Raw genomic sequence first — 25746 nt, 5'->3', positions numbered from 1 at the left:
CAGCTCCCCGAGTGATGAAAGAATTTCTCCGTGCGGGCTGGACCAGGGAGAAACTCCTCAAGACCCAAAGAAATGGCTCACCCAAAGAGCTGATGGGAAACACTTCGCTAAACCTGCCCAAAATGACACTTAGGGCGCGATTCTCTGGCCTCATTACTCCCTCGCTCGAAAAAACGAGGTCAGTGAATAGCAAGAGAGGCAGAAATCGAGAACCGTGCCAGGCGCCAAATAGTTTACGATGCAACCGGCCCGCTCCCGAGACGAAATCGAGATCTCACCGGAGTGTGGCGAGAAACCAATTATCACCACAAGACCCATTTCCATACAAGTAATGAGAGCCACCCTTTATCCAGCGGCCTCCCATCATTCATCGGCCTGTCCAGCAAGTGCTCACTCTGGCGCTGATTAGTACCCCTTTTAAAAACGTGAACCTGACGGAAGGGCTTCTGCAAGAAGCCGAGAAGGTGAGTGGCCATCTCTGCTTACAAAGAGTCCAAGAGCGCTAAGCTTGCCACCTCAATACTCGGCGTGGGACCCTCATCTGGGGTTGGGGGGATACTCCGCAGTGGTGAGCCGCCATGGGAGGGTGGGGGGAGATGCTGGAGGGGCAACCGGGGAGGGGAAACCTCACCCCATCATGCCAACCCCTGGATCGTGTGTACCGATTCCGGGGGAGACCCTTTTCACTGCCCATCTGCGCCACCAACCACCCAAAGCCCCCACCGACTGCCGAAGCCTCCGGCCGTGCGGCCGAAGGCTATCGCTAATAGAGAATTGTTAATCGTGGTTAAGTGAGCACTTCACACAACCCAAGTGGATTCCCATGGGTGGGAAGGCCATGTGGCATGCGGGAGTCATTGCCTAGAATCCCAATCAGGCCTTGATGCATGGACACTGTGGGAGGCAGCACCACACACACAACAGTAAACACCCAAACATCCAGGGGATGGGACACAGCTCCGGGGACATGTCCATGGTTGAAGGGTGGTTGAGTGACACGGGGAGGGGGCCAGCGCCAATTCCAGGTGATGTTACGAGCTGGTCTGGGGTCCAGTGACGGGGGCCCGCTGCAGCCGGGTGTGCATGGGCAGAGCGTTTCAGGTGGGGGGGGGGGGGGGGAGGAGGGGGGGGTCAATGGGGAATGGAGGGTCCCAGGGTGGGAGCCACCACTGTTTATCAGTCTAACACCCTCTCCCAATGCCTTTCAGATATTGAACACTATGGCGGGGCCTTTGGACCCAGAACTTGCCCTAGTGGTGCTGCTGCTAGGCCGGGCAGTCAGACGGCGGCGGCAGCGACAGCAACAGCAATGTCAGCAATGCTCGAGGTGGTGGACCATGTGCACCCCACACCCTGAGGAACCGCCACCCATCAGTCCAGGGAGGGACCCAGACCCGTGACAGCCCAAGGTATACAGGCATCGCTGGTCAATTGAACAGTTGGCAGACAGCACGCAGGAGGCTCTGCCTCAACAATGAGACAGTGTGGACCATGTGCACCCCACACCCTGAAGACAAGTCCATGTCTTCGCGGACTTGGCTCTGGGTGGAGGAGGACACCCACTCCCGGTAGCCATCATCATCACCACAGCCCTGAACATTTCTGCCTCAGGATCATTCCAGGACTGGAGCGGGGACCTGTGTGGTATCTCGCAGGCCACAGGCTACAGGTGCATTCGACAGGTCGCGGATGCCCTGTATGTACGGGCGGAAGACTACATCATCTTTGACATGGACCAGGCCCAACAGGATGCCCGGGAGGCAGAGTTCTCCATATCGCCAGGATGCCCCAGGTCTAGGGGTAATAGAGGACATGCATGTTGCCCTGCGCTCACCGGGCTATCTGGGGTGCCTCTCCCTCAAAGTGTTCCACTCCCTCAACATACAGCTCGTTTGATACCACCAAGATAATGCACGTATGTGCATGCTTCCCAGGGAGTGTCCACGACAGCTACATCCTGGGACAGTCAGTCATCCCCAGCCTCTTCGATGAGCACCCCAGGATGGGCAGCTGGCTCTTGGGGGATAAACTGGCTAGTGACGCCAGTTCGGAGGCCGGAGACCCGGTACAATGAGGGCCAGGCAGCCACCCAGACTGTCACTGAGCGGAGTATCGGACTCCTCAACCGCTCCAGTCACCCCCAGTACACGGCCCGGAGTGTCGCCCGCTTTGGTGTGGTCTGCTGTTCCCTCCACAACCTCACACAGCAGCGGGGCGACGAGCTAGAGGTCGGTGATGAGGAATGTGTAGCCACCTCTGAGGAGGAGGAGGACAAGGTTGAGGATGGTGAGTTGGCACCAGACCATCAGGGGCTGGAGGACAAGCCCAGGGAGGAACCAGAGAACCAGCCGGAGGCGGCAAAGGTCCGGCAAGCCCGAAGGGCCAGGGAGGGCTCTCATACTCGTCCAATTCACGTAGGACGTGACCTGGTCCATCCTCCCCAGTCCCATCTCCCACCCTCCCAGGATATGTGTCACATCACTCCAGGGAGCTGGGACTGTGTCGGCACTGTCAGCGGATCACTGTCAAGGGCATGGGGGGGTGATGATAACCCACAGAGAGCTGAGCGCCGGTGCTCCTCAATCTATGCCATAATCTGATCCCTGCCTGTCTGCTGAGTGCTCGCTCACACTCATCACCTGCACGCAGTGTGCCTGGGGAGGAGGGGATGCCTGGAAAGATGGGCAAAGGGTTCGGAGGTCAGCCTACAAGGTGGAAGAAAGTGACAGAGACGTCATACTGATTGTGTTCAAGGATGTTTATTGTGTACAACAATTCCCCACTCTCACGCCACACATCCTTCACTGAAAAGCCCCAGCTCCCTTGTCAGCGCCCTGCCCCGCATGCTGGCTATGGGACGAGGCCTCATCAGAGGAGTGGAACTCAGGGGAGCTCATGGGCACTGTTGCCACTCCATGGGATTGGTCCAGGTTGGCATCCGGTGTCCCCTCCTCCCGTTTGGTGCCCATAGGGCCTCCGGTTTGTTATGTTCCTTGTATTGTTCTCCAAGATAGCCAAAGTCGTAGTGTTGACAAAGAACATAAACTTATATATTTAAATCAAAACTAGTTTATTTTACTCTACTTGAAATCATGGTGTGAATTTCCACCACTTGAAATGTTTTGCGCACTCTACTGAGTACAGCTAACAAAATAATAGTTTTGAATCAATGATACAGTAATTAATTACCTCTCTAATGTATAACCTACACTCCAACTCAACTTCGCACTATCCTTTCACATCAACTTCTCCAACAACTTCTCCCAGAATGCCGAGAGACGCAGCCTTTTATAAGACTACTCAGTGATGCCACCTGCATATACATGCCATATACATGAACATCACCTTGTTAACCCTTTCCTCTCCTTAGATTATGCATATCATTACAGGGTTCACCTTGGGACCCAGGGGCAGCTGGTTAGCGCCCCGGCTGCCCCTGCATCATTGTCTGCACCGACCTGATGGCTCTCCAATGTCTGGACCATTGTGTCAACGTCCTCGGTGATGCTCCTCAGTGACGGGGACAGGCTCTGCAGTGCGACTGGGACAAGCTCCGCAACGCCTCGGCCATTCTCAGCTGGCAGCCGGTCACATCCCCCAGCGAGTCGGACATTCTGCCGAGGCCCTCAGCCATTGTCCGTCACTGACTGGACACCTCCACTAATGTTGCTGACGTCGCTGCACCAGCTCCCACTGCGTTCACCACCCCAGCAGTGTTGGTCTCTGTGCCATGCATTGCCAGCGACATCTCCTGCGCCTATAGCCTCCAATTGGCTATGGACCTGCTGAAGTAATGCTAAAATCCCCCTCTGAATGTCATGGACATACCCTAGCGTCTCCATCAGCTCCAGGTGACCTCTTCCACACGCTCAGCATCAGGCTTGGACACAGCTGGGTCCTGGGATCCAGCAGATCTCCGACAGCTGTCTTACCTGGGGCTTTCTGCCTCCACCTGATGTACATCAGCAGCTGTGTGGTGCTCACCAGATTGTGACCCAGAAGCCTGACCACATTTCCACCGAGGTGTGCGTATCTGCGCTGGTGGAGGGTGGGGATGACAGCTGTGTCCCGATGGTTGCATCCTTGGAGCTCTCCTCCAAGGGGGTCCCTTGGGAGGGAGTGGCTGCCCTATGACTGACCCTCCAGTATCCTCAGGGGATTAGGACATCCCTCTTGGCCTCCACTGCGTCCAAGATAGAACAGTACAGCACAGAACAGGCCCTTCGGCCCTCGATTTTGTGCCGAGCAATGATCACCCTACTCAAACCCACATATCCACCCTATACCCGTAACCCAACAACCCCCCACCCCCTTAACCTTACCTTTTAGGACACTACGGGCAATTTATCATGGCCAATCCACCTAACCCGCACATCTTTGGACTGTGGGAGGAAACCGGAGCACCCGGAGGAAACCCACGCACACACGGGGAGGACGTGCAGACTCCGCACAGACAATGACCCAGCCGGGAATCGAACCTGGGACCCTGGAGCTGTGAAGCATTTATGCTAACCACCATAAGAACATAAGAACATAAGAACTAGGAGCAGGAATAGGCCATCTGGCCCCTCGAGCCTGCTCCGCCATTCAATTAGATCATGGCTGATCTTTTGTGGACTCAGCTCCACTTTCCGGCCCGAACACCATAACCCTTAATCCCTTTATTCTTCAAAAAACTATCTATCTTTACCTTAAAAACATGTAATGAAGGAGCCTCAACTGCTTCACTGGGCAAGGAATTCCATAGATTCACAACCCTTTGGGTGAAGAAGTTCCTCCTAAACTCAGTCCTAAATCTACTTCCCCTTATTTTGAGGCTATGCCCCCTAGTTCTGCTGTCACCCGCCAGTGGAAACAACCTGCCCGCATCTATCCTATCTATTCCCTTCATAATTTTAAATGTTTCTATAAGATCCCCCCTCATCCTTCTAAATTCCAACGAGTACAGTCCCAGTCTACTCAACCTCTCCTCATAATCCAACCCCTTCAGCTCTGGGATTAACCTAGTGAATCTCCTCTGCACACCCTCCAGTGCCAGTACGTCCTTTCTCAAGTAAGGAGACCAAAACTGAACACAATACTCCAGGTGTGGCCGCACTAACACCTTATACAATTGCAACATAACCTCCCTAGTCTTAAACTCCATCCCTCTAGCAATGAAGGACAAAATTCCATTTGCCTTCTTAATCACCTGTTGCACTTGTAAACCAACCTTCTGTGACTCATGCACTAGCACACCCGAGTCTCTCTGAACAGCGGCATGCTTTAATATTTTATCGTTTAAATAATAATCCCGTTTGCTGTTATTCCTACCAAAATGGATAACCTCACATTTGTCAACATTGTATTCCATCTGCCAGACCCGAGCCCATTCACTTAACCTATCCAAATCCCTCTGCAGACTTCCAGTATCCTCTGCACTTTTCGCTTTACCACTCATCTTAGTGTCATCTGCAAACATAGACACATTGCTCTTGGTCCTCAACTCCAAATCATCAATGTAAATTGTGAACAATTGTGGGCCCAACACTGATCCCTGAGACCATGCTACCGTACTGCCCCAATCGATCACCATGCTACCAATCCTCCCCAGATCTGCATCCACGAATCGTGGGTCCTACTCCTGGGTGCTATTATTGCGAGCTGGCTGGGGTTGGCTGAGCAAATGCTGCTTAAGTGCTGCTCGACCTTCTTAGTGGTGGGGGGGAGGGGGGGAGCTGGGGAGTGCGATGCTAGCGAACCGGACAGCGAGCCAGCCAGTCGAGCATCGGAAAGCTCGCGGCAATTCCTGCCCAGTACCACACTTCGAAATTTTTCTGGAGAATCGGGCCCTGTGGTGAATGTAATATAGATGCATATATGTTAATTCACACTGTCTTTGTAAGCGCAGTAGCGCTATCCTACCACTAGGGGGAGTAGCGCTGGAAGCATTCAGGAACTTGCACTGTGCTCCACCCTTGGCTCCGCCCACGACTCCTCCCCCTAGTGCCACTGTATAAATACCCTTGTCCAGAGTCAGCCTGAGTTCACTACGAGTTCATCGACAGGTAACAGGCTGGCTCTGAAGTAAGTCGATTAAAGCCTAGATTCACATCGGAAACACGTGTCTGGTGAATTGATGGTTCCATCAGGCCCTTAGAAATTTTTTAATGAAATCAGATCCTGTACGTCTGCTAGAGCTGTGATTAAGGGGTTTAATAGCTAGGCAGGGTGTGATGTCACTCATGGGAGGGGCTGGCTCTGTCTTTAGTTGCGATTTCAGCCCTGCCCTTTGCTGTTTTTAGTTTCATTTTTAGAGATGTCCTCTGGATACCGAGTAAAGGAGATGTATTTCTCAGACTGACTTCTGAAAGCTTCTCTCCCAGGGACTTTGTCAATAAACTGTAAGCCAGTGAATGTTCACGGTATTAATAAGTGGCATTTGAGCTTTGTGTGGAGATTTAGTTGAATTGACATTTGAGAAGTAGATGGTGAAGTAAGCTCAAAGACCTGTCTTTATATTTTAGAGGTGTTTAACTATTAATTGAAACACTGTTGGTTCCTTGGATGTAACTGGGATTTATCCTGTGTCATTAATAAAGTTTGTTTAAAAGATCCCTAGTAGTCAGTGGAATCATTCTTGGAGCCAAGTATCCGTTCCTCACAGTTTACAAATCGGAAAATAGTTGGTGTTGTGTCCACTTTCCTAAAATAAATTGGGGTCTGGTCCGGTGCCATATCCAATGATTGTCATCGTGAGGCAGGGGTGATCACCATCGTGAGACAGGAGTGATCATCATCGTACGGCAGGACTGACCATCATCGTACGGCAGGAGTGACCATCATCGTGAGGCAGGGGTGATCACCATTGTGAGGCAGGTGTGATCACCATCATGAGGCAGGGGTGATCACCATCATGAGGCAGTGGTGATCACCATCGTGAGGCAGGGGTGATCATCATCGTGAGGCAGGGGTGATCACCATCGTGAGGCAGGAGTGATCATCATCGTGAGGCAGGGGTGATCACCATCGTGAGGCAGGAGTGATCACCATCGTACGGCAGGAGTGACCATCATCGTACGGCAGGAGTGACCATCATCGTGAGGCAGGGTGATCACCATTGTGAGGCGGGGTGATCACCATCGTGAGGCAGGGGTGATAATCATCATGAGGCAGGGGTGATCATCATCGTGAGGCAGGTGTGATCATCATCGTGAAGAAGGGGTGATCATCATCGTGAGACGGGTGATCACCATCATGAGGCAGGGGTGATCACCATCGTGAGGCAGGGGTGATCATCATCGTGAGGCAGGGGTGATCACCATCGTGAGGCAGGAGTGATCATCATCGTGAGGCGGGGTGATCACCATCGTGAGGCAGGAGTGATCACCATCGTACGGCAGGAGTGACCATCATCGTACGGCAGGAGTGACCATCATCGTGAGGCGGGGTGATCACCATTGTGAGGCGGGGTGATCACCATCGTGAGGCAGGGGTGATAATCATCATGAGGCAGGGGTGATCATCATCGTGAGGCAGGTGTGATCATCATCGTGAAGAAGGGGTGATCATCATCGTGAGACAGGGGTGATCACCATCATGAGGCAGGGGTGATTATCATCGTGAAGAAGGGGTGATCATCATCATGAGGCAGGAATGATCATCATTGTGAGGCACATGTGATCACCATCGTGAGGCAGGTGTGATAATCACCGTGAGGCAGGGTTGATAATCATCATGAGGTAGGGGTGATAATCATTGTGCGGCCAGTGTTATCATCATCGTGAGGCTAGGGTGATGAATGACACAGTAGCACAGTGGTTAGCACTGTTGTTTCACAGCTCCAGGTCCCAGGTTCGATTGTCGGCTTGGGTCACTGTCTGATGGAGTCTGCGCGTTCTCCCTGTGTCTGTGTGGGTTTCCTCTGGGTGCTCTGGTTTCCTCCCACAAGTCCCTAAAGACGTGCTGTTTGGTGGATTAGACATTCTGAATTCTCTCTCTGTGTACCTGAACAGGCGCCGGAGTGTGGCGACTAGAGGCTTTTCACAGTAACTTCATTGCAGTGTTAATGTAAGCCTACTTGTGACAATAAAGATTACTACTACTATTATTATTATTATCATCACCGTGAACGAGAGTTAGAGCCATTGTGTGTGAAGAGAGGGCACCATTAGCTGTCAGGAGAAACATGAAATGCGTATAAAGTGCTGGTTAGGTCACAGTTTGTGTATCCCGAGTTACCAGTTAGGGAGCCTCATTGTAGAAATGATGTTTGTGTCAAAGGGAGTATATAATGTGAATTCAACAGGTAGCCTGGAACTGGGACTCTTCTCACTGGAGCAGGAAATCGAATAATTGTAAAGTTGATTTTCCCTGTTTGAAGGTTCAATGATTTACGATTCAGGATTATTCGTGATGAGGAGAGAGGATGGGAGAAATTCTTTACAGTGAAGTGAATTATGCCGCCAGCGGAATTCTGCGTTCCGAGGGCAGCACATTCCCGTCCATGGGTTTCCAGCAGAGTGGGGTTGGTATAATGAGATGTCCCATTGGCCAGGCAGGAATGGAGATCCCATTCCCAGTGATGGCACGCCGCCGAGAAACACAGGGGGCAGGATTCTCCGGTCGCCAACGCCGTAATCGGGGCCGGCGCTGCTTTTGAGATGCTCCGCCCCCTCCAAAGCGGCCTACTCGAGGAATGCACCACGCCACGTATCGACAGCTTCAGGATCTTGCCTGAGGCCCACCCCCCGATGCTCCGCCCCCGACCGTCTGAGTTCCCGACGGCGTGGGTCTCTCATGGTCTCACCCGTCGGGAACTCGGTGTGGCGGCTGCGGACTCAGTTCAGCATCGCCACAATCGGGGGAGGGCCGATCCGCGGGCAGGGGGGGGACTTTATTCGGGGCTGGGGGCCCTGTGCAGAGATGGTCTGGGGCACGCAATCAAGCTGAATGGGGACACTATTTCGCAGGCCAGGCCCGCGAGCGGCCGTCGCCATGTTGCACGGCGCAGCCACTGCAGGCCGTCGCTGTGCGAATGTGCGGCCACGGACCTGGCAATTCTCCGGGCCGTAACGACAGCCAGAGCTGGGTGCTCTACGCTGCCTTCCTGCTAGCCCCCAGCAAAACGGGGAATCGGTGGTCATTTCGCACCATTTTGACTGGCGTAAAACACCACCGTTCCCATGCCGGCGTGGGGACATAGCCCCAGAATCAGAGAATCTAGCCCAGGGATGGGGAGGCCCTTCTCTTCAATATCCAATTTTCATTTAAATCGTGCAATTTTCCCTGAGGTGAATTCTCTGTTTGGGAGACTGCTGGGGATGAATAGCCAGTGATTTCCGATCGCACTGGGAGCCACACATCAGCCCACCACCAAAGACAGCCACCAGAGACCACCCACAAGAGACGCTCCCACCAGAGACACCCGATTACAGAGACCCCCACCAGAAAACCCCAAAAGGAGACACTCACCAGAACCTCCCCCCCCCCCCCCCCGCTTTATAGAGACCCCCACCAGAAATTCCCATAAGGAGAGATCCCTGCCTCAAAGTCATTTATTCCAGAGACTCATCCCTGGAAGCTGATGACAAGTCCTGAAAGAGACAGTAAAAAAAAAAAATCACAGCTTTGAAACTCGCCTGTGCAATACACCTGCTGGCTCAGGCGCAGGAAGCAACATCTGTAAATTCTGAGAAAGAGAGAAAACCACATCAGGTGGGTTTAACCCCCTCAGATCATTCATCTGCAAGGCTTTCATTCATATCTCTAAAATTGACTTTAGTTAGCTACGATTGACAGCTTCCACACACAGCCAGCTGTCTGAATTGTTTAAACTCATTTCCCTTCAAGTTTGAATGGATTTCAAGTAGTCAGCTGTGAAACTAACCATTTATGAACAACTAGCTATCATTGACATCTCTTGGACCATATCAAAGCCAGATAAGTGCTTTCTGCAGAGAAAACAGGAAATGAGAGCACTTAACTGTGTTTGATATGGTCCAAGGGATATTAATCATCGCTGGATGTTTCTCAACATTGTGGTTAGTTTCACAGCAGACTACTTGAAATTTACTCAGGCATGAATGGAAATGAGATTGAACAATCCAGCAGCAGGCTGTGTGAGGAAGCTTTCAATCACAGCATAGTAAAACCAATTGATTTGAATGAAAGCCTTCAGATCAAAATCTCAGGGGGTATAAACCCAGCTGATGTGGTTTTCTTTTTTTAGGAATTTACAGGTTTTGCTTCCTCTGTCTGAGCCAGCAGATATACTGCACAGGTGAGTTTTAAAGCAATGATTCTTTTCACTGTCTCTGTCTGGACTGCTCCCTAGCTTCCAGGCAAGGGTCTCTGTATTGGGGGCTCCAGGCAGGGGTCTCTGTAATGGGGGGCTTCCAGGCAGGGGTCTCTGTAATGGGGGGACTCCCAGACAGGGGTCTCTGTAATGGGGGGATTCCAGGCAGGGGTCTCTGTAATGGGGGGCTTCCAGGACAGGGGTCTCTGTAATGGGGGGCTCCCAGACAGGGGTCTCTGTAATGGGGGAATTCCAGACAGGGGTCTCTGTAATGGGGGACTTCCAGGCAGGGGTCTCTGTATTGGGGGCTCCAGGCAGGGGTCTCTGTAATGGGGGGGCTCCCAGACAGGGGTCTCTGTAATGGGGGGCTTCCAGGCAGGGGTCTCTGTATTGGGGGCTCCAGGTAGGGGTCTCTGTAATGGGGGAATTCCAGACAGGGGTCTCTGTAATGGGGGACTTCCAGGCAGGGGTCTCTGTATTGGGGGCTCCAGGCAGGGGTCTCTGTAATGGGGGAATTCCAGGCAGGGGTCACTGTAATGGGGCTCCAGGCAGGGGTCTCTGTAATGGGGGAATTCCAGACAGGGGTCTCTGTAATGGGGGAATTCCAGACAGGGGTCTCTGTAATGGGGGGGCTTCCAAGCAGGGGTCTCTGTATTGGGGGACTTCCAGGCAGGGGTCTCTGTAATGGGGGCTCCAGGCAGGGGTCTCTGTAATGGGGGAATTCCAGGCAGGGGTCACTGTAATGGGGCTCCAGGCAGGGGTCTCTGTAATGGGGGGGGGGGGCTCCCAGGCAGGGGTCTCTGTATTGGGGGCTCCAGGCAGGGGTCTCTGTAATGGGGGGCTTCCAAGCAGGGGTCTCTGTAATGGGGGGGCTTCCAGGCAGGGGTCTCTGTATTGGGGGGATCCCAGGCAGGGGTCTCTGTAATGGGGGTGGGGGCTCCCAGACAGGGGTCTCTGTAACAGGGGGGGCTCCAGGCAGCGGTCTCTGTGATGGGACATTTCCAGGCTGAAGTCTTTCTCATTTGGGGAGTTTCCAGTGTGAATCTCTCTTATGGGGTACTCTTGTGGAGGTGCTCTGTTTGGGGGGAGGGTGTAGATGGATCTGAGGGGTTTGTGTGGGACAGATTCACATTGTTGGGAGTAGTGGCCCTCCAGTGGACTTCGGGGGCATCCATAAAAGAGTTTTCCCCTTGTCCCACCGTGAGGTCCACCGCGCCAGGGCCACGCTGGGAAATACCTGCATCAATTCTCACCCAGGTGAGTCCCGGCTCAAAGGATCGGGTTTAACATGGGCTTGGAGAATCCGGTGCCCAGCCTGTTAATCATTTGACTGGATTCTCCGCCGCACCGGGAACTCCACCACTAGCAGTGGGCGGCGGAGTATCAAATTTGAAATGTTAAATTCTCCTGTCCGGGGGATAAGAACTCCACTGAAGAAATCTAAGAATGGGGGCAGAGGGAAGGGTTATCAGTGACTAAAATGTTCCATTCCTATCAAATAACGTCATGGGTTTATCTTTATTTCCCTGCACACAGGAACAATACGAGCAGAAAACATATTAACTGTTTTACCATTTGGAAATACCATTGATCTGCTGAAAGTCTATGGTTCAACTTTAAGAGAAGCATTGGAGCATTCTGTCTGGAGATACGGACTGGGCAGAGGGGAGTTCCTGCAGGTGGCTGGTAAGATCATATTCTACCATCGAACACAAAACTGTCCTGCAAGATCATTGTTGCTGCAATATGATAGCTGATCAAAAATACACTTCAGCAATCAGTTCATACCTCTCAGAACACTGTTGATTGTTACTTATATCTACTCCTGAGCAGTCAGGCTCCTCAGCTGGTGTTCAAATTGCAAATGTGCAAATTTATAATTGTGGAACCAATTTTAACTGACTGAAAACACAACTTTGAGTTCAATAAAAAATATGGACTCAAAAGTTCAATGGTGACCATGAAAAACGCATCTGGTTCACGAATGTCCTTTAGGGAAGGAAATCTGCCATCCTTACCTGGTCTGGCCTACATGTGACTCCAGATCCACAGCAATGTGGTTGACTCTTAACGGCCCTTCAAGGGTAATTAGTCTGGGTAATAAATGCTGGCATAGCCTGCGACGCCTGCGTCCCATGAATGAATGACAAAAATAACAGCCTCATTCTGTGTTGCTATAATTCTATTACTAGATAATGTACCTTAGGGGCTACTGCCAAAGTGAAAATTAAAAGGTGGAATTAATTAAAATAATTAAAATAATGGTAGGATAGCATGGTGGTGCAGTGGTTAGCACTGCTCCCTCACAGCGCTGAAGACTCAGGTTTGATCCCGGCCCCGGGTCACTGTCCGTGTGGAGTTTGCACATTCTCCCCCTGTCTGCGTGGGTCTCATCCCCACAACCTAAAGATGCTCAGAGTAGGTGGATTGACCACGCTAAATTGCCCCTTAATTGGATAAAAATAAGAATTGGGTACTCTAAATTTATTTTAAAAGTTTGAAATAATGATCTATGGTAAGGGCAGAAGTAGGGATATTCGCTGATAATTGAATGGTCAGCACCATTCACAACTCCTCAGATACTTAAACAGTCCATGGTCAAATTCAACAAGACTCAGGAATATCCAGGCTTGGTGTGATGAGTGGGCAAGTAACATTCACGACACACAAGTGCCAGGCAATGACCATCTCCAACAGAAAAGAATTTAATCATTTTCCCCTGATATTCTGCTCTGCCCAGCTCTGAAGAAGAATCACATGGACTTGAAACGTTGGGTGCAATTCAGCCAGGGTGCCAGGCTAGCAATGCCAAGGTGTGAGGGGGAGTGTCAGGGTACAATGCTACCCTGACCCCGACCACCTGGGGGGGCTCTAAAGGCCTGCGAGATCCACCGAGGTACCATCATGCCTTGTCCACAATTGTGGAATCCAGTGCTAAATGGCGCCCGATTGAGACTTCACAGGCCCATCCAGCCGTTGACTCCACAGATGTTGCCAAACCTGCTCAGTTTTTCCAACGTTTTCTGTATATTTAAACCCTTGACATTCAATGGCATTGCAATCGATGAATCCCCAACTATCAACATTCTGAGGGTTACCATTGACCAGAAACACAACTGGGCCAGCCATATAAACATTGTGGCTACAAGAACAGGTCTGCCGGAAATAATTCACCTGACTCCTCAATGTCTGTCCGCGATCTTCAAGGCACAAGTCAGAAGTGTGATGGAATAATCCCCACTTGCCTGGATGAGTGCAGCTCCAACAACACTCAAGAAGCTCAACACCATCCAGGACAAAGCAGACCACTGGATTGGCACCGTCTACCACTTTCAACATCCACTCCCTCCACCCCCAACGCACAGGAGCAGCAGTGTGTACCATCTACAAGATTCACTGCAATGACTCCAAACCCACGAGCTCTACCACCTAGAAGGCAGGAGATACATGGGAACACCTCCACCTGGACGTTTCCCTCCAAATCTTGCACAATCCTGACTTGGAACCATATTGCCACCATTCCTTCACTGTCACGGTGTCAAAATCCTTAATAGCACTGTGGGTGTACCTCCACTACATGGACTGCAACAGTTCCAGAAACAGTTAAACACCACCTACTCAAGAGCAATTAGGAATGGCCAGCGATGCCCCCATTCTGTGAAAGAGTAAAGAAAATAATTCAGCCAGGAGATGGAAATAAAAGCAGGAATAAAACATTAAAACAGAAGGACAGGTTAGGGTGTGTTGCACAAATAAATGCTCTTTGCACAAAAGGATAGAGTGATAATGAACAAACTAAATGAATTACAACGACAAATTCTAAATTCAACTTGCAGCGTCTGACATGATAATCATCACCGAAATAAGGCTGTCAAGTCAGGTTACAAGTCAGCAGGGAAGAGTAACTCTCGTAATTAAGGATGAAATCACTTCATTGGTGATGAAGAGCTAAGCAGACACTACAGACTTTATGGGTCGAATTAAGAAAGTGAAAATGACTTAAAACTGGACTGGGAATTGTTCATAAATTGCCTGATGAGAGCGGTGAATTGGGAGATTGTGTAAATGCAGAGATTGTGAAAACATGTAGCAAAGGCAGAATCGTTTCTCAATGCCGGATTTTAACTTCCAAGGAGACCGGAATAAACAAACAAACAAATGACAGAAAGGTAATTAATTTCTTGTGTGAGTCCCAAACAAGAATAATGAGTCAGATTTATTTCTTTATTTATTTGTTTATTTAATTAATAAATAAGAGTCTATTTCAGAGGGCATTTAAGAGTCAATCATATTGCTATGGATCTGGAGTCACATGTAGGCCAGACCATTTAAGGGAGGCAGATTTCCTTCCCAAAAGGACATCAATGAACCTGAAGGGTTTTTACGACATTGGACAATGGTTTTATGGTCACCTTTGGACTTTCAATTCCGGAGGTTTATCGACTATGGTGGGATTCAAATCCAGGTCCTCAGATCTTGGGTCTCTGGATTACTAGTCCAGTGATAAGGCACTGCTGCCACTGCCACTGCCTCCCCACAAATTAACCACAATTTGCCCTGTTAGCTACGTAGCCATGTTTAACATTGAAAAGTTTAAAGGGCCTGCCCACATATAGAAATGGCCTGTGCACATTAAAAGAGATTAGAAGGAATGTTGGTTTGCAGCCTTACAATGAGTAAGCATTTATCTAATAGTGACCAGACTAGGATTGTGTTTGAAATAGTGTTTGAAAGGGAGAAATGTGAATCAGTCACTAAGATTCTAGATTGAAGTAAAGGCTGATTTTAATATGTTGAGACAGAGACAGTCCACCTTAAACTGGGCAAATTTGTTAATGATTGAAATGACAGATTGGGATTTGTTGAGAAAATAATTTGACAGAATCAGTTTGTATCCCCAAGAGGCATTAACTCTACTTATCATAGAATTTACAGTGCAGAAGGAGGCCATTCGGCCCATCGAGTCTGCACCGGCTCTTGGAAAGAGCACCCTACCCAAGGTCAACACCTCCACCTTATCCCCATAACCCAGTAACCCCACCCAACACTAAGGGCAATTCTGGACACTAAGGGCAATTTATCATGGCCAATCCACCTAACCCGCACATCTTTGGACTGTGGGAGGAAACCGGAGCACCCGGAGGAAACCCACGCAGACACGGGGAGGATGTGCAGACTCCACACAGACAGTGACCCAAGCCAGAATCGAACCTGGGACCCTGGAGCTGTGAAGCAATTGTGCTATCCACAAGGCTACAGTGCTTGTTAAAAAAACATAGCCATGGGCAATTGAAGAGATCAGAGACAACATAAAACAAAAGGAAAAAGCAGAAAAATTAAAAACTAGCACAGATCCTGCCAAATAGGAACGATACAATGATATCGAGGGTGACTAAAACGCAGCAAGCGCTACAAAGAGGGAGCATAAATAAGGACTGGAAAGAGGGAACAAATTCAACTGAAAAAATGTTTTACAATTATATTTAGATGAAACGAGATCAGGAGCAATGTGAGCTCTTTGAAAGCAGATAATGGTGATATTGTCAATCAAAATAAGGAGTTTGGGTACATAGAACATTACCGCGCAGTACAGGCCCTTCAGCCCTCGATGTTGCGCCGTCCTGTGAAACCCCTCTAAAGTCCCTCTACACTATAGAACCTAGAACATAGTACATTCTGTATCATTACTTTGCCTCAGTATTTACAGTTGAGAAAGAGGTCAATGTGTTGTAATTCCCAAGGAAACAAATATTGATTCAGAACAAGGGGGTTTGACCACACAGATCATTAAAATGTCATGAGCAGGTACGGAAAACAATCAACAAGGCGAATGGAATGTTGACCTATGAGGCCTGGAATGCACAGGAGTAGAAACCATGCCTCTGATTAATAAAGTCCTGACTGGACCACAACTGGACTGCTTTCTGGGCAGTTCTAACCTATTGTTATCCAGCTGATCTCCCCAGGCTCTTTTGGTGAAGCATCCAACATGCAGCACAATAGCATTGTGGGCAGCACGGTAGCATTGTGGGCAGCACGGTAGCATTGTGGGCAGCACGGTAGCATTGTGGGCAGCACGGTAGCATTGTGGGCAGCACGGTAGCATTGTGGGCAGCACGGTAGCATTGTGGGCAGCACGGTAGCATTGTGGATAGCACAATGGCTTCACAGTTCCAGGGTTCCTCCCACAGTCCAAAGATGTGCAGGTTAGGTGGATTGGCCATGATAAATTGCCCTTAGTGTCCAGAATTGCCCTTAGTGTTGGGTGGGGTTACTGGGTTATTGGGATAGGGAGGAGGTGTAGATCTTGGGTAGGGTGCTCTTTCCAAGAGCCGGTGCAGATTTGATGGGCCGAATGGCCCCCTTCTGCACTGTAAATTCTATGATCTTTTAGCTTGCAACAGGAGTGAGAAGGGAGGAGAGCGATGACCACAATAGCCAGCAGCGGCTCTCATTTGGCACCAGCTGCCTGCATAGGAATCCAAACAATTCCTCAGTTCACCAGGCCAGCACTTCAACACAGTCAAATATCACCCTATCAGACTGATAATAGGTATTTCTGTCCAGCACGAACAAGGATATGCTGGTCTGAAAATGGAGGCGGACTCTCTGGTGCTGGAGCATCCCTCCCTGATGAACTGAACAAGTTCTATGTCCGCTTTGAACAGTCAGCCAATACTTCAGGGCCACCCACCCAAACAACCCTGGGCACACCCGAACCCACTATTACAGCCTCAGAGGTAAGAGCTGCCTTCTTGAAAGAGTAGCTGCAGAAAGCGGCAGGCCCCGACGAAGTCTCTGAGCTATCACTCAGACCCTGCGCAGGCCAGCTGGCGAGTGGCATTCGCAGACATCTTTAACACCTTACTTCTCAGCTCCAAGGCCCCCACCTCCTTCAACAAGACCACCATAATATCAGTACCAAAGAAGAACAAGATAGCCTGCTTCAACGACTACCGACCGGTGGCCCTGACTTCTGTTATCATGAAGCTAGTCATGAGACGGACAATGCCAGCCTCCCAGGCGATCTTGCTCCATTTGTAGTTCGCCAATGTCACAACCGGTCCACAGCAGATGCTATCTCCCTGGCTCTACAATCAACACTCGAACACCTCGACAACAAGGACGCCTACGTCAGACTGCTGTTCATAGACTACAACTCCGCCTTCAACACCATTATCCTGACAAGACTAATAATCAAACTCTGCAATCTTGGACTTGATCTTCCCTGTGCAGCTGGATCCTCGACTTTCTCACCAACAGCCGGCAATGTCAGGATAGGTAACAGCACCTCCTTTACAATAGTCCTCAACACCGGGGCTCCGGAAGGATGTGTGCTCGGTCCTCTATTGTACTCCCTATACACACATGACTGTGTGGCAAGATTTAACTCCAACTCAATCTATAAGTTTGCGGATGGTACGACTGTGGTGGGCCGTATCTCAAACAACAACGAATCAGACTCCAGAAGGGAGATAGATCATTTGGTTGCATGGTGTACCGAAAACAACCTCTCTCTAAATGCTGGAAAGACCAAGGAACTGATCATTGACTTCAGGACGTGTAGAAGGACACACACTCCCATCTATATCAATGGCTCCGAAGTGGAGATGGTCTATAGCTTTACGTTCCTTGGGGTCACCATCACCAACAGTCTGTCCTGGTCCACTCACGTTGATGCAACAGTCAAGAAATCCCAACAACGTCTCTACTTCCTACGGAAGCTAAAGAAATTCGGCATGTCTGCATCGACTCTCTCAAACTTCTAAAAATGTGCCATAGAGAGCATCCTATCCGGCTGCATCACAGCTTGGTATGGCAACTGCTCAGTCCAAGAAACTGCAGAGTATAATGAACTCAGCCCAACACATCACACAAGCTTGCCACCCCCACATTGATTCTGTCTACACCTCCTGCTGCCTCAGGAAGGCAGACAGCATTATCAAAGACCCCTCCCACCCAGGCATTGCCTTCCTCCAGACCCTTCCATCAGGCAGAAGACACAGCAGCCTGAAGACTCGCACATCCAGACATAGGAACAGCTTCTTCCCCACAGCTACTGGACTCCTCAATGACTCCCCCTCGGATTGATCTGTTCCCTGTATGAACACTATTCACGAATATTTTCCAATCATTATTTCTTGATGTACCATTTGTCAATGTGCTCTGTCAATTATTCTTTTGTCTACTATGTACGTTCCCTTGGCCGCAGAAAACTACTTCTCACTGTACTTTGGAACATGTGACAATAAATATTAATCAATCCATTGCTGCCACCTTGCCAAAGGGTCTGGGGAGGACAGCCAGAGGACCTGAAATTCCACGTGGGAAGCAACTTGAAATATGTAAACTGAAGTCTTATGAAGAGTATGTCACAGAGAAATTAAGTGTCTTCATTCCACAGTGAGTAGAAGAATATCATTTGTCAAGAGCAACCAGCAGGTGAAGGGTTCAGAGGGAAAGGAGGAGTCCAGTTGGAAGGGAGTTAAAGTGACCAAGTTCAGGGACACACACATTATGTACCAAACATGATCATTTGCAATGTTAATTCTCTCCTTGCTGCCAAGTCTGACGTGATTCTTTTTCTTAGGTGTCCATGTGGAATTTGACCTGAATAAAAAACCGGGTCACAGGGTGGTCAAACTGGATGTTCTCTGCTCAAAGTGCCGTGTGCCACACTATGAACCACTCAAAGACTCCGAAGTTTACAAAATCATTGTCAACTCTTACCTTGCTGGAGGTGGAGATGGGTTCACCATGTTGAAGGACAAAAACCTCAAACACGATACTGGTATATACACATTTTCAACAGATGTTCAAATCATTTGCCATTTATTACCAACCTGTAATAATACAATTTATGTCTGTCCACAATGTTCTGATTAGTCAATCAGTTGATTTGGTGGGAAGGATGAAATGGCAGAAGATGGGAATTTTATTGAATTCATTCATTGGATGTGGGCATCGCTGGCTGGGTCAGCATTTATTGCCCATCACTGAGGGCATTTAAGTGTCAACCACATTGCTGTGGATCTGGAGTCACATGTAGGCCAGATCAGGTAAGGATGACAGATTTCCTTCCCCAAAGGACATTAATGAACCAGATGGGTTTTTTTGACAATTGACATTGGTTTCAAGGTTTAAATTCCAGATTTTTAAAATTAAATTTAAATGTCACCATCTGCCATGGTGTGATTCAAACCTAGGGCCCCAGAACATGACTCTGGGTGTGTAGCTGACTAGCCCCGTGACACTACCACTGTGCCACTGCCTCCCCTAAGGACATTTTTAAGGAAGTCCAGTTGCAATAAAGATACCGATTTCACTGTAAATGTTTTGCGGGTCTCTGCTCGTATTTATGTGAAATGTTACTTTAATAAGTGTTTTTTTTTCTGCCGTAGGTGACAGCGATTTTTCAGTTGTTTCAGAGTACATCAGCCAAATGCAACGGGTTTATACTGCAGTTGATGGAAGAATATCATTTATTGGAAACAGTGGCACACGGTTACACGTTAATCTGAAAATTGCATTGCTTTTTGTCTCATTTTCTGCTTACTCTTTCCATTTATGATGTTTCTGACAAGTTAATTAGCTCAGTGAATCCTCCGTTTTCCCATCTAAATGAATTCTTGTGAATGTAATTTGCATATTCCCAGGGAAGTTAATCGTATTTTCCGTACATATACATGAGTACCTGGGTAATGGAGTGGAGCTGAACAGAGCAACCAGCGAATGCCCAAAGAAAGGTTTCCATGTACATGGTGATTATCAAAGCGTCAGAATGTCTCAAAGTGCTTTTCTGACAATGTACATACATGTTGTCATGTCGGAAGCACGGCAGCCAATTTCTACACACGTTCCCACAAAAAGCATTGAGATAAATGACCAAAGGATCTGTTTATAGTTCTTGACTGAGGGATGAATTTTGGCAGGACACCAGTTTAGGGTAAGAGTGAACCTCAACAATAATCTTCTTCAAAATAGCATCATAGAATCGAAGGAGACCAATCAGCCCATCGAGTCAGCAGCGATTCATTCTGCCTTGGCCCATGCACCTACCCTATCCCCGTAATCCCACCCAACCTTTTTGACACTAAGGGGCCATTTACTGTGGCCAATCCACCCATCCTGCACTTCATGGACTGAGGGAGGAATCCAGAAAACCTGGAGGAAACCCACGCAGACCCAGGGAGAAAATGCAAACTCCACACAGACAATGACCAAGGCTGGTATTAAACCAGGGTTCCTGGCGCTGTGAGACAGCAGTACCATGACGTAACTGCCTGAAATGGCAGATGGAGCCCTGGTTCCACTTCTCATAATCAGGGAAGTGCCTCCAGCAGAGTAGTGCTCCCTCAGTACTACATTGGAACGTCAGTCTGTGCAACTCTCTGAAATAGGGGTGAGGGTATTACCTCTGAACCATGGCAACAAGACCCGACTTGACAGATACACAATCCTATATTTAACAGATAGTTGGGGGCAGTGTTGCGACTTGTGTAATTCTGTGTTAAATTATGCAATATGCAGCTCCTTTAAATGATGTAATTACTTTGTCTTCTACATGTCAAGAAATATTTCCATTAAATCCCACAAGGCCCTTTGTTTGCAGCAACCTTCCGAAAGAGTAGCCGCCTAGGCCCACTCTCCCGTCCCCATCCCCAGAACCCCACCTAACCTGCACATCCTTGGACACAATGGGCAATTGAGCATGGTCAATGCACCTAACCTGCACATCTTTGGACTTATGTTTAAATAAAAACACTTACAGAGAGAGTACAGAAACTGTGCTTTGTCAAAGATATTTTAGAAGCAGTATAAGGAAATCATACGTGGCATAATATCAGTGCGAATTTATAAGATAATCTTAAAATAATTTTATGGTGAAGGGGTTGATCTTCCGTGGCCTTGTTCACACTGAATGGAAACATACTCCACTATATAATTGATTAAAAATAATCGAATATATTGTCACCTTAATATTTATAAAATCTGGTTAATCAGTGCAATGACTTTTTATCTGTTGAAGAGTTTGAATGAATGAATAAATAAATAAATATATATATATAGTTTGCTTTGTTCAGTTGGTTTTCTTTGGATTTTACTCTTGAAAAGGAAATATAATTTTTAAGCTTTGCAAATTACGTATGAATGAACACACAAAGTGTTTGGGGTGTAGAAACTCTCGACACTCATGTGCTGGGTTAAAATCCAGACCCTGACTGATGGGCTAAAAATCTCGGGCAGGATTCTCCGTCCCGCCCCACCCGTCTTCTGGCATGGCGCGTCCCTGACGGCAGCGGAATCCTCCCTTCCGGCAGTTGGCCAATGGAGTTTCCCATGGTGGCCATCCCATGCCGTGCGAGATCCGCGGGTGAGGGTGTGCTACCGGCGAAGCGGAGGATCCAGCCGACGGAGAATCCCCCAACTTCTGACGGGTGTCTATGAATTGGATTGGGCAATCGAAATCCAATTCTAAATGGGCGCCAGTCTATGGAACATCCTGTGGTCAATGATGTGCCAATACTGGGGATCATTTATAGTTTTAAGATAATAATATATTAAATAATAATATCCGTGGGCAGCATGGTAGCACAGTGGATAGCACTGTGGCTTCACAGCACCAGGGTCCCAGGAGCGATTCCCCGCTGGGTCACTCTGTATGGGGCTCTGCACGTGTCTGTGTGGGTTTCCTCCGGGTGCTCCGGTTTCCTCCCACAGTCCAAACATGTGCAGGTTAGGTGGATTGGCCATGCTAAATTGCCCTTAGTGTCCAAAAAGAGTAGGAGGGGTTATTGGGTTACGGGGATAGGGTGGAATTGAGGGCTGAAGTGGGTCGGTGCAGACTCGATGGGCCCAATGGCCTCCTTCTGCACTGTGTTCTATGTATATGCTATGTTAATAATAATAATCGCTTATTGTCACAAGTAGGACTCAATCAAGTTACTGTGAAAAGCCCCTAGTCGCCACATTCCGGTGCCTGTTTGGGGAGGCCGGTACGGGAATTGGTACCGTGCTGCTGGCCTAGTTCTGTATTACAAGCCAGCTGTTTAGCCCACTGTGCTAAACCAGCAACTAAATGTTCTTAGATTCTGCACTATGGCTGCCAATGCTGTAAGAATGGAGGTTGGAGAGAAAAGGCCAGTTTATTGACAGGCAAAAATCATCCATTCAGTTCATTTTTCATTCAGTTTGGAAAGGGTCAGATGACCATGGCAGGAGCACGGGGAATGGGATTGTTGGAGGCAACGAGAGAATGTAATGAGCCTGCTGACATACATCACTAGTCCTGGTTCTACCCTGTCCCACCAACAGAACAGACCCTCCAAAGTGGGAGTAGTATGCTGCATAGTCTGAGAGGAATGGGCCTGGGAATCCTTGACATTGATTCAAAACCATGAAGTCTCGTGGAATGAAAGAAAAACAAAAATCGTTTTCAGCAATTAACAATTGTGTAAGTCTCAAAAGACATTTGGTACTCAATAAGGTTAAACCTAATCCGTATTATTTTAGTGATGTCTGCCAGTGACCCAACACTTGTTTTGGCTGTGTTTTTCTAATTGTGACCCACCCTCAGCTGATGAATCTAAACTCTGCCATGTTAGGCATCACTTGGAAGCAGTACTGCAAGTAGCAAGGACACAGAATGTGCTCTGTCTTGGAGGCCCTGGAAAAAGTAACTACCAGATTAGACTTGTGGCTGGCAATGAGAGAGCCAACATGAGGAGATGATCTACTTGCTCTCGCATTCGCCAATTGACTTCATCTTCACCAATCTACCTGTCTCAGACACATCTGGCCACGGCAGAAGTGACCACCCACAGTCCTTATTGAGAACAAGTCCCGTATTCATATCACTAATGCACCAGCACTAGCAACTGTAGTGATCTCTGTAAATGAATCTGCATGTTCAATATATGTAATGCTAGTACAGGCAATTGAACACTAGATGTCTCACTGTCAGGACCTATATTAATAGCTTTCCCGCTCTTCATCTGAGGGAGTGTGTATCAGGAATGCAGAGAGAACAGACATAGGAAAGCCAGCGAGCGAAGAAGTTATTAGTTCTCAAAACATTGTATTGTATAATTTAATTAGTTATCTCTACAATTGTTTCTTTGTTTTACTAGTTGAGTATTAAGTAGAAAGAGCTCACAATATTTATTTATATTACTCAATAAATTAGTTTATCTTTACAAGAAGACTACTGCTCATTTCAACAACTCGGCTGGTTCAAAAGAATAATATATATATTACGCAAAGTAATGTAACAGCAATGTGGTAAATAGGATAGATACAGAACAAAGCTAGTTGCTCAAAACCCGGTGTCTGTGGGGCACTGTGGCTAGACATACCTGAAGATGTGCTGCCAGCTCAGTGAAGCTAGAAACAGCAGAAGCGGCATTCCCGAACTAAGCAATTCCACAGCCAATGGATCACAGAAACTCAGTCTAGAATCAAAGAATCTACAGCATGGAGACAAGCCCTTCGGCCCAAACTAGTCCACGCTAACTAAAAAGCCATCTAAGCTAACCCTGCATTTGGCCCATATCTCTCGAAGCCTTTCCTATCCATGTAGCTGTCCAAATGCCGTTTAAATATTGTCAATGACCCTGCCTCAACCACTTCCACCGGCAGCTCATTCCACATACGTACCACCCTCTGTGTAAAAAAGTTGCTCCTCAGGTTCCCATTAATTCTTTCCTCTCTTAACATAAACCTATGCCCTCTAGTTCTCGATTCAGTTCCCCCTTTTGATTATTCTAAACCTAATCGAATGAAGCAATTAAAGCAAAGCAAACAGAAAAAGAAAAGAAAAGAACTAAAAGCTAAAAGGAACACATTCACAGTTGTCTTTGATGGGCCCTTGTTTAGGAACAGCCTTCAACACTGGAATGGGCAATCCTTGAAAGGGTCACAAGCATTTTAAGCTATTTGTAAGAACCGTTCATACCCTTTGTCTAAGTGAATATATAGGCACCATTTTAGGGCTTCTTGGCATTCTCCTACAGACACATTTATTTGTCAGAAACATAACATACATAGCAAAAATAACTACAAAGAGCACCGCCAAACCTTGCACCACTAAGTCTCCCGAGGACCCTAGCTACCCAGAAGCCCATCCCCAAAGGGGACTCGGTTTGCTTGGGTTTTTCAATCTCCACAGTCAAGGCATTTTGAATAATTTCACTCTTTAGCTATGCATTTGGATTTGGATTTTGTTTATTGTCACGTGTACCGAGGTACAGTGAAAAGTATTTTTCTGTGAGCAGCTCAGCCGATCATTAAGTACATGAGAAGAAAAGGAAATAAAAGAAAATACATAAGAGGGCAACACAAGGTACACAATGTAACTACATAAACACTAACATCGGGTGAAGCATACAAGGGTGTAGTCCATAAGAGGTGAGTCCATAAGAGGGTCAGTTTGGAGTCTGGTAACAGCGGGGAAGAAGCTGTTTTGAGTCTGTTCGTGCGTGTTCTCAGACTTCTGTATCTCCTGCTCGATGGCAGCACGGTAGCATAGTGGTTAGCATCTATGCTTCACAGCTCCAGGGTCCCAGGTTCGATTCCCGGCTGGGTCACTGTCTGTGCGGAGTCTGCACGTCCTCCCCGTGTGTGCGTGGGTTTCCTCCGGGTGCTCCGGTTTCCTCCCACAGTCCAAAGATGTGCGGGTTAGGTGGATTGGCCAGGCTAAATTGCCCGTAGTGTCCTAAAAAGTAAGGTTAAAGGGGGGGGGGGGGGTTGTTGGGTTACGGGTATAGGGTGGATACGTGGGTTTGAGTAGGGTGATCATTGCTCGGCACAACATCGAGGGCCGAAGGGCCTGTTCTGTGCTGTACTGTTCTATGTTCTATGTTCTATGTTCTAAGTTGGAAGACTAAGTAAATCGGGTGGGCATTTAATTAGCGCCTAAAATCAATAAATCAATAAATGAATAAATCAATGAATCAATAATCTATCACAACCATGCCGCAGGTTTCCTGGCATCGAGCGGTACATTCAACGGGAAACTCCATTGACAATGGCAGGACCAGAAGATCCGGCCACCGGCCAATGGCAGGCTGCCTCATTTCACGGCGGATTATGGGCGGATATGTGGAAAATCCCACCCTCTGTTTCTAATGACTCCGTCAGTTTTCCAGACACATTGCAATTGTCCCTTTTGGGAGGCACGGAATGGGGAATGCTCTTGTCTCCGGTTAATGGCCCAGTAAACTCCTGGGAAAGCTTGTTAAGTGGCCAGGGAGGTCGGAACTGCTAATTCCAAAAGAGAACTTGGCAAAGCCAAGCCGTCTGGTACACATTAGCGTGCAGATGCCGAGTTCACAGCATCTTTATTGAAGCTAAATTGGAAATTATGGGGCCCTCAGCAATCTTCCACTGGATTACCTCTGTTTTAGCTGCATGGACACAATCATTTGTTTTATACTGCTAGAGCTGCCAGCTCTCTTCAACCATTAATATAT

At 48.2% G+C, this 25746-nt stretch overlaps 1 protein-coding gene across 2 annotated transcripts in view; it reads left to right on the top strand.

Moving 5' to 3' along the window:
• LOC119969310 (5'-nucleotidase-like) overlaps window positions 1-21348 on the top strand; it is a 110996-nt gene extending 89648 nt beyond the window's left edge. Inside the window, exons 7-9 of one of the 2 annotated variants that reach the window (XM_038802773.1) lie at window positions 11813-11962; window positions 18867-19067; window positions 19678-21348. In XM_038802773.1, coding sequence (XP_038658701.1) covers window positions 11813-11962; window positions 18867-19067; window positions 19678-19847 — 521 coding nt within the window. In that variant the 3' untranslated portion in view covers window positions 19848-21348. The remainder of the gene's footprint in view (window positions 1-11812; window positions 11963-18866; window positions 19068-19677) is intronic. The other variant, XM_038802784.1, reaches the window with a different exon arrangement.
• Window positions 21349-25746: the final 4398 nt, after the last annotated feature.

Source organism: Scyliorhinus canicula, chromosome 1, assembly GCF_902713615.1.
Source record: "Scyliorhinus canicula chromosome 1, sScyCan1.1, whole genome shotgun sequence".
NCBI classification, from domain to species: Eukaryota; Metazoa; Chordata; class Chondrichthyes; order Carcharhiniformes; family Scyliorhinidae; genus Scyliorhinus; species Scyliorhinus canicula.
The sequence above is the reverse complement of the archived record's forward strand: the minus strand, read 5'-3'. Positions and strand labels throughout refer to the sequence as shown.